This window comes from Manacus candei, unplaced genomic scaffold (assembly GCF_025592945.1).
Source record: "Manacus candei isolate 608988 ecotype Guabito, Panama unplaced genomic scaffold, ASM2559294v1 h1tg000002l, whole genome shotgun sequence".
In the NCBI taxonomy this organism is placed as follows: domain Eukaryota; kingdom Metazoa; phylum Chordata; class Aves; order Passeriformes; family Pipridae; genus Manacus; species Manacus candei.
In genome coordinates, this window is record NW_026138050.1 from 4,460,231 (window position 1) to 4,474,430 (window position 14,200).

Below are 14,200 nucleotides of genomic sequence, written 5' to 3' on the forward strand. Positions count from 1 at the left end.
GGTCTTCATTCCCTCACTGCTGTTAGCAGTTCTTCCCTCTGAACCTTCTTGCTGCTTCCCATGCTTCCCATCTTGGCTGACACATATTGTCTTCCTGCCATTTTCCCTCATTTTCCCTGGACCCACAAGTACATTGCTGGCTTGATTTTTCTGCAGCTGTGCCATTGCCTGATGCAACACCTCCAACTTCTTCCTTTTTCACAGAAGTTCCTCCTTCAGAACTTAATGAAATCTGCTGAGGTTGGAAATCTGCTGAAAGCTGGCAAGTGAACAGCTTTCAGTCTCTCTCTCTCTGTCTCTCTCTCTTCCATTATCTCATGCTTTGTTTTTAATTCCAGCCTGGTTGAAGAGGACAATGACAGCTTTGGATGTGATGCTTTGGAGCTGGATGGTGAGCAAGAGGATATCACATGTGTAGTTGAACTATGAGATCTGTGTGATTAGCTCCCCAGCTAATCAGAGACTGGCAAATAACCAACTCCTGCTCTAAATAATGGGACACACAATCTGAGAATAAATCAAGAAAACAAAGGGTCAGCTAGTGGTGAGAATGAGAAAGCAGTTATTCCTGAAGAACTGAGTGGGAAGAGGGTTAGTTTTTTTACCATGAGGGTGGTCAAACACTGGAACAGGGTTGTCCAGAGATGTTGACTAGTCTCGGTCCTTGGAGATACTCAAAACCCAACTGGACAAGTGCTGAGCAATCTCCTCGAGCTGACCCTGCATTGAACAGGGACTTAGACAAGACAGTCTCCAGAACCCCCTTCCCACTTGCTGTTCTGTGACAGTGATCAGGAAGGTCCAGTAAGCAAGGCTGGCATTCCTTGTGCCGTGTCCTGCAGATATGAATCATGCCTCTGCATTAGGAATTTCCTCCTTCAGCTTTGACTGGAACCAATCAAACATCCCTTTTCCTCTTTTGCATTTTTGTCACTCTATCTAGGACTCATTGTCATTATTGTTTCTCTTTCCAGATGACAGTCATGACAGGCAGTCACACGGAGCTCCTTCAGTGCACTCTTCCTCTTCTTCTCATCAGTCAGAAGGCCTGGATGCCTATGACCTTGAGCATGTCAACTCCCTGTTTAGGAAGTTCTCTCTGGAAAGGTATTTGGGATGACAGAAACTAAGGGGACAGTCTGCTATGGTAGAGGTCCTCTATTTATCTATTAGTTGCTGAAGATATGGCAGGAATGATGCCACAAGTTGTTATTTGACACAAATACCTTATGATACTGTGCTAAGTCTTTACTTCTTTATGGTGGCAGTATAACATGTCATCTTAGTGCCCATTCATGTCCTCTAAATCCACAAAGGCCATCCTAAAATTTCAAAAACTTCAAGGCAGACAAAATTTTCTAAAGGCTTGAATTTATCCTTGTGATCTTGCTGTCTTGCTGCAAGAGGGTGCTGAGCGGAGTACTGTTACACACTGAGTTACTCAGTCATGCCAGAGCACTTGAAGCTGTCCAGCTGCCCTTCTCCAGAACCTGTGCAGCATCGAGAAGGATTTCTGTTAGAGTCCTTAGGCCTCAGTGCCTGATAACACTGAAAGTTTATTTCTATGTCCCTCATTTATCATGCATTTAACTGAGACTGAGGTAACTGTCGCTTCCTTTCGTGACCCCAGGCCCTTTCGTCCCTCTGTCACGTCCGTGGGCCGCCTCAGGAACTCGTGCCACGCGATCCAGCGCGTGACGCTGAACGGGGACAGCCTCAACTCCGAGATCACCCTGGTGGGGGGCAACGACAGGGGGAGCTTCATCAGCTCTGTCAAGTCAGGATCGCCTGCGGAGAAAGCTGGACTTCGGGAGGGCCACCAAATCCTCCTGGTGAGCTGGAAATAATCACCAAACAGTTCTGGGTGTCTGGCCACCTGCATATGCTGTCCCTGGTCTCACCTAAGTTCAACAGTGCTCCTGCTAAGTTTCTCTTTGCTCAGTTTTCTCTCTATTGCCAATGTTCCCAAAACATTTTCCTATTAAAATGCCTCCAAGGGGGAAAAAACCCCACCCCACAATTTGTATTCCTGCACTACTTACTCATGGGAAACCTGGGATTGCCAAAGTGCTGCAGTTCTGTTGAATTCTGGCATTCCTAATTTGAGAGAAAAGAAATTAAATAATTACAACATAATTTACATCCCAATAGCAAAGTGTCTGCATTGTTTAATCAGAAAAAGATTATGGCACTTTAAAAAAAAAATGGTATAATTGACTTAGAGATTGAACCTGCACTGGAAAGTAATATTTCTTTCATATCTAGTTGGAGGGCTGCATTAAAGGGGAAAATCAGAGTGTTCCCTTGGATACTTGCACAAAGGAAGAAGTTCACTGGACAATTCAGAGGTGCAGTGGTCCAGTAACACTCCAGTATAAATCAAATCATGAAGGTAAGACCAGAAGTATTTCTTAAATAGTCCCAGGTCTGTTACAGCAACCTGTCTGGAAGAGAATGACAAAACCAGAACATCCTTTGTATTGGGATAAATCTGGAGAATGCCACTGGTGTTAATTACAGCTCCTCTTTGGAACTGTTCCAGCTTTTAGCCTTGTGACTGAGAACAAAAAAAGCCCATATGCTTGTCACTACAGGATTCTAAAGAATTTGCATGGTGGGCCAGTGAAGACATGAATCACAAAACACATTCAAGCTTATTTTTATGTACAGTTTTCTGCAATACAATGTGGTGAGCTGAGTGATCTTTATCCAGCTGGTCGATTTAGCATTTACCTGATGGAGTTGCCCTGTTTATTACCTTTGTGGCTTTATCTTATCTTTAACAGCTGGAGTTCATGTTTGGCGAACAGAATTTGATTTTTGTGTTCATGGCCTATAATGATAATTTCAGGTTATGGATCAAAAGTTACGTTCCAAAATCCATTTTTTACTGGCATGTGTAAATTGGGTTTTGTTTTGGGGGGGGGGTTGTGCTGGTTAGAGAATGTCAACTGCATAGATCACACACAAAGTGATGTCTTTGATTTTCTTTGATGTTTTCAGACATAGGGAAGACTATTGCAATTTTTTTTGAGCACCACTTAACTGCAGATAAAGCATGTTATAGATTCTGGGAGTGCCAATTAGAGCTAATAATAAGGAGAATAGCTTGTCATTAAATTGGTGGCAGAACTCACACTGTACTTAGAGGATGGAGCTATGGCCGTGTCTGTGTCTTTGCAGAGTTCTTTGTTTCACAGGTCATGGGTGGAGTATTGAAAATGGAGTTCCCTAAAAGTAGCATTAGAATGAGAATATTCTCACAGGTCTGACACCAACAGCACGAGCTGTCCCTGAGCCCCATTGGTGTCTCTAAGGGGCAGGCCCACCACCTTGCTGCAACCAGTGTAACCAGCACTCTGCAAGTGACCCCCTCTCAGAGGAGCCTCAGAAGTTTGTGCTGTGGCTTCTCACAGAGGATTCCTGGGAATGCAGCAACACCATGACGTGAGATCCTGCTTCACCCCTTCCCTCACTGCTGCAGGTTACAGGAAGCTGCTGTCGGAGCTGGAGGAAGGGCTGATCACGTCGGGGGACTCGTTTCACATCCGCCTGAACCTGAACATCTCCAGCCAGCTGGACTGCTGCTCCCTGTCCGTGAGGTGTGATGAGATCGTCCACATCCTGGACACCATGTACCAGGGCAGGTGTGAGTGGCATTGTGCCAGGGTGGATCCATTCACGGACAGAGACCTGGAAACGGGGACCATCCCCAGCTACAGCAGGTGAGTGTGATGCTGAGTGACCACGAGTGAGAGCAGTGGCTCTGTGAACAGGGACATGAATGACTGCTGTAAGGAAAGAGGTATATGTCTTAATTTTTGACATAAGGGCTGGTGATGTTAAGCTGTAATACAAGCTATAAAGCTGTAGAAAAGAGATTCCAGTTGTTACTTGAAAGAATAATGTAGGTTACTCAAAAAAGTATCATGTGAAAATATACCATGGAGATTCTTTAATCCTTAACTGCACTGCAGTCCTGCTCATTATTTTGTTCCCGCATTTACTGCGTGGTTCAGTCAGTCCTCACTGCTATTTCTATTCAACCCTTTCTGTAGGCACAGAGCCGTTACAATCCAGCTTTCTTTTGAGTGGTTTCAAAAATGTCTTGATCAATGCGATTCCGTTCTTTCTTTCAGAGCCCAGCAACTTCTTTTGGTGAAGCTGCAGCGGTTGATGCACAGGGGATGCAAAGATGAGACAGAAAACTCCTATAACACCCTTCGGGCACTCCGGGTAAGTATGTACAAACAAGGTCTTTTTAACACCTGATACTTCCCTGGTACTTGTTTTTCATTTTTCCGTTTTCATCATCAGTTTACAGAAAGTCCTGTTTACACTCTGTGTAGGTTTTGATTGTGCCAGGAAATGGGTACCTTATGTTTACTTTAAATAATATTGTCCCTGGTAGTGAATGTAGCTATGTAGCTCTGACTCACAATTAACCCTTCTAGCTATGAGGGAGCACACTTTAAAAGTCAAATCTCTGTTCTGTGTTTTAGTTAATCCTTTCCATTCTTCTCAACCTGTAAACCTCCAATGCACTTTCATATGCACATGAGGAAGAAGTTGTGTCCTTAGAGTCAATAATCAGAATTATGTCTCTCCTGTTGTGAACAAACCTCTAACCCACAGAGCCCGTTGTCCCATATTATAAAGACCTGTTTCTTCTAATTTACAAGCTATGGAGAGAACTGGGATTATCAAGTCTTCACACACAATAGCTCCTTTTCCATCAGTCAAAATAATTTGATTTTTCTTTCTCTAGACCCAAAAGTTCCATCTTTACATAATTAAAGCTACCTTTGGGGTGTATTAGTTACCATAAGTTATTTTTAGAGTCTGGGAGACACATATGCTTCTGACACTTGCAGAGGCAGGTAGACAGTGCTTGTACTTGATTTCAGTCAAGGTTAAATGTCACACATTCCTTCTGTACTTGTGTCCCCACTGATCAGAGGGACAGAGATCACTGGCAGAGGTGCTGGTGAAAGCAAGAGCTTTGCATGCTCTGTCTCGGTGCAGAAATTACCTCTTTCTCAAGGTGTGGAGAACAGTCTCCTATGAAAAAGGGAATGTGGAAGAGCAGTGAATGAGCAGGGTTTCTCAGCATAGGCCATGCTATGTCTGCAGTTTGTTTAGAACATTTTATTTGGGATAGATCTCAATTAGTATCCCTTTAATTGGAAATATAAAGTATCTGCTTTTGCTTGTTTTTTTTCTCAGTTATGATTAAAAAAAATATATATAAAAAAGAGGGTGGGGAAGAAAAATTCCTGTGTTAATTTTGATAGAATACATTGCAGCCAGAGGAGCCTGCCCAGCCGAACGACCCAAAAACCAGCCCTCGCCTATCCAGAGCCAGCTTTCTTTTGGGCCAGATTTTACAGGTAATAAAGTTCAAATCCTCAATGCAGTGTCTGAAATAGTGGATCTGAACAGCAGATATTCTCAGGCTATCCTAATTCCTCCAGAAATCCCAGCTCAGGTATAGAGGCTGTATCGGAATTTATTCCTATCAAAAAGAGATTTAATACATGAAAGAGAAGGATGGGTTGTGTTTTCTCTGGTGATGTGGGGTGTTCATTTTTAAGAGCATGCCTTCCATTACTGATGTACCTTGAGGAATCCCACATGTCTGCCATCAGAGGCTGAAATGTGTTTTGCTTGAACCATAAGGACAAATCCATTGGGCTAGACCAAATCTCCAAGTCTGTGAGATAAGGCTCCAGCAGAAAATAGTCCTTTATTTGTGGGTCAGTGACTCTGAGCGTGACAGAGACTGTGTTGGGTGAAAGATAGTCTTGTGAAGGAAGGTGGTTGTGAAGGTTAGCAAATACACAGGAGGGGGAATTAATATTTGGATAGAGGAATAGCTGAGTGGATGAGGAAGGAAAGCATGAAACCTGTTTCTCATGTAAAATGACTGTAAAAGGTGCCATATGGGAGGTTTTAAGTCTCTCTGGTAGAGCAAAAAAGAGACAATTTGGGTATAACCTGTGACACATTTGTGCACATACTCCAGGTATGTTACTCTGCTGAGGGCACATCAGTGCTTGTGCTGGTGATAGCAGGGAGCTCTGTGAAGGGAAATCATGCCTCTTAAGAGCAGAAAACAAAACAAGAAATCCCAAAGGGGATTAGCAAAGGCTCTGAATCAGATCTATGATATTTAAAGAGTCTTACAATTCGGTCAACAGATCCATGGGGTCCTGTCTTTGATAGACATTGGTAATTCAGACCTCGTAGGTAACACATGTTGGCTGATGGGAGAATAAACAATGCAAGAAATGTGGGTCAAATCTCTTTTTTTTTTCTTTTTTTTTTGTTCACCTTTTCAGTTTGTCAGTAGGTCTGAAAACAAATACAAGCGTATGAACAGCAACGAGCGCGTCCGCATCGTCACCGGCTGGCCCTCCGGTCTGGCACGGACCTCATCGGAAGCAAAGAAGCAGTTGCCTGAGAAACTAGAAGGTATGGACATAAAATAGCTTTTACACACATGGCACTAATTCTGCTACAAGTGCTTGGGACACTAAGCCTTCGTGAGCAAGTTTAGGACACTGAAACTTCCTGTTTGGCTGGAAGTTCTTCCTAAGTGCTTTCTTGCTTTTTTGTTCAAAAACATTGAACTCAAAGAAAGTCAAACTAAGAAGCAGAAAGAGGCCCCAAGCAAGTGTCATGTTGAGGAGATTATGGAATAATCTCTTGAAAGCAAAAGGCACTGAAATTACTTAGTGTTAGGTTGGACATCCTACTGCTGCATACATAGTAAAGACAACCCTGGAGAAAGGGAAAGGAGGACCAGTATGACTGACTGTGTTATTTTGGTACATGTGTTTCTCCTTTTTTTTCTCCAAATATCGATGGAGAGGAAACCAGAGGATGAATGTCTTGTTCTCTACTCAGATTTGGATTCTGAAAGTGAAATCAATAAGAAGCTCAGTCTGATCCCCTATAGCCTGGTGAGACCCATCCACTGCGAGCGCAGGCGCCCAGTGCTTTTCACCCCCACCATGCTTGCCAAGCCCTTGGTACAGAAGCTTCTCAACTCTGGAGGTGCCCTGGAATTCAACATATGCAAGCCAGGTAACAGGATAAAAGAGGGCCATGACTGCCACCCTCAGTGCTGGAAATGTGAACATATATATGCGCACACACGTAGGACCATGAGCGTGGGAGAGTTGCTTGAGGTACTTCAAGTCACATCAGAGTGATGTGTAGCTGTAAATCTTGCTTTTTTTGAGACTATCTGAGATATTTGAATGTTTTTGAGACAGCCACTGCACATGGTTATGAGATTCTGTGTCTATAAATATTATCCATGTGTATGCTGTGTGGTTGCTAGGCTGCCCCTCAGAGACTGAAATGCTGCGAGTGCTCTTTCTGTTTGCATACTGTTTGCATACTGCATATCTAGGCAATGTGAAATTTTGATTAATTTGTTTCTAGTATTTGCTATTACGAGGAATATCTTCCCTAGAGCGACTTTAGGTTTCTGTCTCATCCAAGCTGTGAAGATTGTGCATTTGATCTACTCGAAATACTGATTTTCTTCCATGCTAAGTATTTACTATTAAAGCAATAGCAGTACCGTGATGGCTGGAGGGCAGGATTGTACACAACACAGCATTAAACCGAGCTGACGTTTCATTTTTACACTAATATTGAATACCCACCGCATAGAGTGCAGCCTTACAGTCATCCAGACACAGAAACTGAGAAGTTAAGTATTATAATAAATATCCCCTGTCTTGCAACATAAAACAAAAGCTTTGATGTAGAGCTGCAATTCACAAGGGGGCTGGTATCACACATTGCAACCTAAGCCAAATTTTTTTGAAACTTTAAACACAAATGTTGGAACACTAAATCCCTGCTTTAGGATCTTGTGCTGAAGAGACCTCCTTTTTTTAGCACTTCTCAGCATCCTCCATCCCTGAACTGTTGCTATATAACATTAGGTGCTGGAATTGTATTTACTGTTTTAATTTAATGTCTTCATAGTGCTGTAGTAATTGCCCAAGGACTCATTGGTGCAGGATATAGCTGAGATGCTCAGCTGTGATCAGATTAGGCTTTAATTGAATTCAATGGAAGAAATGAGGCAGCTGTTAAGACAATTCATTGCTCGTCTTCCTTCCCTGAACCATCCTTGCATCCCGGGTGAAGTGTTATTGGATAGTTTTCTACATGTTCTGCTGTTGTAAACTTGATTTTGTCCCCATTCACATCTCTTTCTAGATATTGTAACAAAGGAAGAATTCTTAAGGAAGCAAAGGACAGAGACTATCATCTTCAGCAGAGAAAAGAATCTGAACACGTATGAATGTATTGTACCTGCCAATATCGAGGCTGTCACTGCCAAGGTGTGCAGAGTCCTCAGTGTCCCTTCACTAGGCTGGTTGTGCACCTCTCTGCAATGCTTTGAATAAGAGACTGACCAATTTACAGCTGCATGTTCTCTCTCTTGCCCACCTTCAGTCTCAGATTTGTATTTATTCCCCCCAATGGCTTTTATTTGTGCTCTGGCTTCTTTTCTTTTCCATCCTCAGCTGTATCCTTTTATATTCTCGCTCATTCCCTGTGATGACCCACATTGATGCAGCAAAATATCCTTTCGTTTTCTGTGCTCCATCCCTTATTCATTTCCTTTTTGTATCATAAGCACACATGAATACACGAGAGAGTAAGAGATACGAGGACCTAGACAAAGGAAAGGAAAGCCTGAAACCCAGACACAAGGGTGTTCAGAACAAAGATAACAATGCCAAAGACAGAGATCTGATGTCAAGTAGAGTAGATTTGATGCACAGCATGGAAAAAAAGGAGAATTAAAGTGATGTTTTTTCTCTCACAAGTAGTTGCAGTAGATGTTCTTTCTGAACAAAAAGCAAGTGTGTGTGTTTGTGTCTATATGTAAAACTGGTATTTTATCATACTTTTCATCTTTAGAACAAATCATTTCTATTTAAACCTTTTTAAAAAGCTGTTAAGTTCAGCTGTTATTTGTCTGAGTAGTTTAAACTAGTAGGAGGAGTTGGACTTTAAATCTATATTTGATTAAAAGGTTTTAAATCACTACAACGGTAAATAGAGAGCTTTCCAGCTGACCCCGTAAGGGTTGGATACCTTTACCATGAGATTTCACAGCAGTGAATGTTCCTCTGTGACAATGTTATGACTTTGTTTTTAGAACAAGCACTGTCTCCTGGAGGCTGGAATAAGCTGCACAAAGGATTTAATCAAAGCCAAGATATATCCTATTGTTCTCTTTATCAGAGTCTCAGAGAAAAACATCAAGAGGTTCAGGTAACATATCAAACCTTTTGCATATTTGATGTTCCATCTTATTCGGTGAATAACTCTTGAGTCCAATAATGTTCTCACTGAGAGAAATAAAGGACCTCATCTCTCTTAATGTATGTGCACTGTTTCCTCCCATGACTCCTCCCTGAAATCTTACAACAGGAGAAAGCAGGAATTCCCCAAATCTAGCACTCTTTCACTGTCACTGGTAGCAATGAGCATTGTGGGAGGATGAGACTGAAGAATATGTGTTTTTCTCTGTGCTCAGCACTCCCACAGCATTTCTTAAGGTAGTGCTGGCTGGAAGAGGGAAGGTTGTAAACACTTGCACTCTCCTGCATTCAATCCTCTTAAATTGTTTCCCCATAAGCAAAAAATTTTTCCTTGGGGTAGCGTGGAGGTAAGGGGAGGGTAGGCCTGGAGTAGCTGTGTTCTCCACTGCTTTTATTGCTTGTACATAGTTAGTAGACAATAAATTTTTGATGGGACAGCTGGGGCTGCAGGATTAACTTAAACTGTAAGACATTTATTTTTGGTCTGCCCATTTGATACAGGAAACTATTGCCAAAGCCGGAGGCTGAGGATGAGTTTTTACGTCTGTGCCGTCTGAAGGAGAAAGAGCTGGAAGCACTGCCCTGCCTTTATGCCTCTGTGGAGGCAGATGCTTGGAGCAGCATTGAGGATCTCATCCGAATAATAAAAGACAGGATCGGGGAAGAGCAGCGTAAAACCATCTGGGTGGATGAAGATCAGCTGTAAAAAAAGAACTGGTAAAATGGAACTCGTTGGCGACCAAAGGACACATCCAGGTGGAGCAGGGGCTCCCAGAGTTCTCTGTTAGGTGCCCAGAGCTCACTCCTGTTTCACCCTCACTGGCTGAGGACTTCTGCTGGCAGGATGCACGTATGGAATGGAACTGGAGCCGTGTTGAAGAGCCAGTGTCTCGGGTGCTGGGATCCAGGTTGTGGGTCAGGCCACAGCCACCGCCACAACTCCTGATCCACCAGCATCTCCTGAGGGACAGCAGCTGTTTAACCTGTGAGGACAAAGATACTGAGAGGGAGATGGGGGTAATTTATTACGTTAAAAATATAGATCTCACTTGGCTCGGTGAAAACATCTGGTGAGACCAAATAAGTGGAATCTGAGAGGAAAAAAAACGTGGGAATTGGGCTACAGGATATGAAATTGAGATGTGCCCCACACACACCCCGAGGTGAGATTCTGAACATACCCAGTTGAGGAAGCTGAAGGTTGGTTGATAGCAGCAGCAACACAACCACTGATGGCTGGAGCAGCTCTGTAGCCTTGTTTCTCCATAACCATTTTAATCAGAAGAGAAGAAAATAGCTATTCTTCCTGGCATTAATTAAAATGAAAGCTCCAGTTTTATTTAACAGTCTTGCAGGTTTCCTTTGTAGTCCTGGCACTTGTAGGAAAATAGATTCCATTGTCCCAGTGGCACATCAGATCTTTCCAGATCTGCCAGTGTCTCATTTAGTTTATCCCTGCCTCTGAATCCTGTTCATTTGTTCATCTCTCAATTTTTAACGTTTTTTTTACTTGTGGAAAATACGATGGTGCTTCCTCCAGACAACAGGTTTCTCTGTTTCTCCACTGAAATATTTCTCTGCATCATTGCCTGCCAACACGCCTGCTCTCAACAGGAGGGACTGTTCTGAGAGGAGAAAAGGAGAATTTCATAAGCCAGTAATTGCTGTGAACCACTCAGTCCTTGACCTCTGTGCCGTGATTGACAGCGAGGAGACCAGCGAGCACCACGCTGTGCTGGGGCCGAGGAGGAGAATTCTTTCAGAAGTGTGTACATGACTAAGGAGACCACGTCCCATTTTCAAAAGCACTTAAGTCCTTGGAGAGTTTAAGCTCCGCTGATCAGGAGTGGGGCTCAGACTCCTAAATCTCTTCAGTCTTTTAACATCTTTCCTCTACGCATTAGATGCTGTATTGAGATTGCCAAATTGGTTCAATAATAACGACTCGCGCAATTGCTGATCTGAAATGCAATAAAAATTGACCTACAGATGAAGAGTTGTACATCCCATTGTCCTCAGATCCTTCCCTCCTTGCCATATCCCTCCCTTTAAGATGCATTTAATAACAAATTTACCTCTGCTACTGTGTTCATCCTAAGTCCCCCATGTTGGGGCTGCGGGCTGGTGCACAGCAGCTGGCAAGAAAATACAGTCAGAATCCAAACAAACATCTGGCCTGGTTACCCTCACTAGATTAGCTGCTCCCTTGTCTTTGCAATGAGCTCCTGATGCTGTGGTTGTGTCTCAGTTAGACTAGATCAGTCCTTGTTGGCTTGTGGGATTGTGCTTTTCTGCTCTTCTCTTTTATGCACATCATTTTTTTTAACTAATGGAACCTTCTAGAAGTAATTTATGTCACTTTACATCTAATTTCTGCTACTGTGTTTCTCAAGTTATTAATGTTTGAAAGACTGTTCATAGCTGCCACTTCTCAGAGAATAGCTCTTTACCTGCCTGGTGCCATCTGCTTGGACTGTGCAAGCAGGGGGATACTTCTGTGTGCAATCTCCTTACAGAAAGTACAGGCTGCACACACAATTTGCAACTCCCTCCAGGGCAAAGAACAACAACCAGTTGGGGTATATATAGAACAAATTGGATAATTCTTCAGAGATCCTCTGTAGCTCAAGCAGAAATAAGAAAATATCAGTTGGAAGAACTAAGCCTTCCAGGAGCATTTTGCATTCATTCCTAGTGTCCTGATAATGCAACCTTGCGGAACAGCTGCCTGTGGTTTGTTCCTGCCCCTCTTGTGAGAGCTTTTGAGTCCACAGCTGAACAATGGGAGGGACTGTAGGAACATTTCTCAGCTGCTTCAGCAAAAAGTTCAGCCAGGTCAGCGTCAGATGCCTCCAGGAGCAGCCAGCTGACTGCTCACCGGACAGAACGCCGAGGATGCCCGTGTCCCACTGGCTGTGCCACAGGGATCAGTACCATCTGCTGGAATGGCTGGAACAGATGGCTGGTGGGGCTGAGGGGATGGAGTATCTCAGGCTGCCACGGTTGTTTCTGCAGTGATCTTGTCTCACCACAGCTTTATGTCTGAGCCCTCTGTACGTGGGCAACAGCTGTGGATGTGATTTATCCCACTGCACTTTCGGCACAGGAAAGGCATATGTCAAACTCTGGAGGAGGTTCCTTCTGCAATGAACAGAGATACACCTCCAAAGAGCTGTTTGTCTGACTTACTGGAGATGGCTATCCAAGGGTGAGATGAATTGCCCTCTGAACTGTCTGGGGTTTTCATAGACTACAGAGAGAAACAAGAGAATTAGCCTGGCCTTTAGCATTTAGCTTTTTGATCTGTAATTTAGGACAGCTAAACCACCTTATGGGAAAAGTGGAACTAGAGATTGTGGCAGAGAACAAGAGATCTAATTATTTCTGTGAAACAAGAGAGGAATGAATACATGGAACAGTCTTTTCTTCTCTGTATCCGAGTACATCTGTAAATTCCCAGCTCTGCAGGTGCTGTAAGGCATTGTGGTTGTCAACTCATGTGATGCAAAGCAACCAGACCCTGTCAAGTGAAGTTCATGACACAGCTGTGTGCCATAGCTTGCACAACCCTCATCTCTCTGTGACAGTGGAGAAGGATTGGAAACTCTATTCTCTCTTGACTTCTGGGTGTGAACTCAGAGCAGATCTGTACCCAGAGTTGAGCTGCAGAACAGCCACAAAGTGAAAGAGGCCACTGTCATTTACACTGGCTGGGAGGTGGTTCTGGTCTAGATCTAAGTGCTGTCCCTCTGAATTGGAGGAAATCAACCTCTGCATATTTTGAAATATATTCAAATCTTGAAAAGAGGCCATGATTTTCCCTAAATGTCAGAGTGCTGGATTCAGTGTGGATTCCAAGTCCTGAACTGGCAGATTTGAAGTGCAAACTGGGAACTCGGGCTGTAGATCCTTGTGGTATTTTCAGTTCTGCTAAATCTCACTTGTGAGGTGTCACTTGAAGCCACCAGCCACTTCCCTCCTCACATACACATCCCATATACACAAACCTGGGCTCAAAAGCACAAATGCCCAACCAGGCATAGTCAGCTTCAGGAGGGATTGTGTGGTTGAAAAACTGGGAGCAATAATAAGGAATACAAAAGGGGAATTGGAAATGTAAATGTTTCCTGTAAACAGTGTCACAGCAGAATCCCAGGCAGATTCTTTACCTGATCTCATCAGAGGGTAAGGACGGGACAAGTTTTATGTTGGGTTATTCTTTGGGTGGTTTTGTACTGTTAGACAGCACTTGCTATGAGATTTGGGATCGATAACTGGACTTGCAGGTACCACCAAAATTCAGATTATAATCTAAATCAGTCTAATAAGGAAGAAAATCAAGCTGCAGACCCAAGTTTGAACTGGAGGCCATGCTTGGACACCAGAGCTCAGGCCCAGCTCTGGCACACCCGTGTCTGGATCCCAGGTGTGTGTCCCTACCAAAGGTAAGCAACATTTACAGCACAGCCTGTTTTAAAATTACTCATGGTTCTTAATTAATGTCTGGGAACATTTCTCAGTAATTTGTATTTTAAGTTAGAAAGGAGGTAACAGAAAGTCTGGAAACTGCCCTGTGCTTGGTCTGCTGCTTTTGCTGTAAAAGGCGTAAAACACAGAATAATAACTGCCTTTCAGAATGGATTATTTGAAAACTACTTCTTCTTGCCTTTAAGAGCTCACGAGAGCTTGTTGGAAAATTTCTCAGATGTAGATTGTTCTTTTGAAAATGTCATTGAAAAATTGCCCACTAGAAAATGCAATTGGAAATTTTTTCAATGGAATATTGTTCTGTTAGAAAACATGTTTTCATCTAAACCAATTGTCTATGGAAATTTCTC

The 14,200-nt window shown here is 43.1% G+C and overlaps 1 protein-coding gene across 1 annotated transcript in view; it reads left to right on the forward strand.

The window, feature by feature from the left end:
* Positions 1-10,494, forward strand: part of CARD11 (caspase recruitment domain family member 11) — a 43,609-nt gene extending 33,115 nt beyond the window's left edge. Inside the window, exons 13-24 of the mRNA XM_051778694.1 lie at positions 339-391; positions 975-1,107; positions 1,631-1,832; positions 2,266-2,392; positions 3,485-3,725; positions 4,140-4,236; positions 5,295-5,390; positions 6,342-6,474; positions 6,910-7,089; positions 8,245-8,369; positions 9,197-9,312; positions 9,864-10,494. Of these exons, the coding sequence (XP_051634654.1) occupies positions 339-391; positions 975-1,107; positions 1,631-1,832; positions 2,266-2,392; positions 3,485-3,725; positions 4,140-4,236; positions 5,295-5,390; positions 6,342-6,474; positions 6,910-7,089; positions 8,245-8,369; positions 9,197-9,312; positions 9,864-10,068 (1,708 nt within the window). The 3' untranslated portion in view covers positions 10,069-10,494. The remainder of the gene's footprint in view (positions 1-338; positions 392-974; positions 1,108-1,630; positions 1,833-2,265; positions 2,393-3,484; positions 3,726-4,139; positions 4,237-5,294; positions 5,391-6,341; positions 6,475-6,909; positions 7,090-8,244; positions 8,370-9,196; positions 9,313-9,863) is intronic.
* Positions 10,495-14,200: the final 3,706 nt, after the last annotated feature.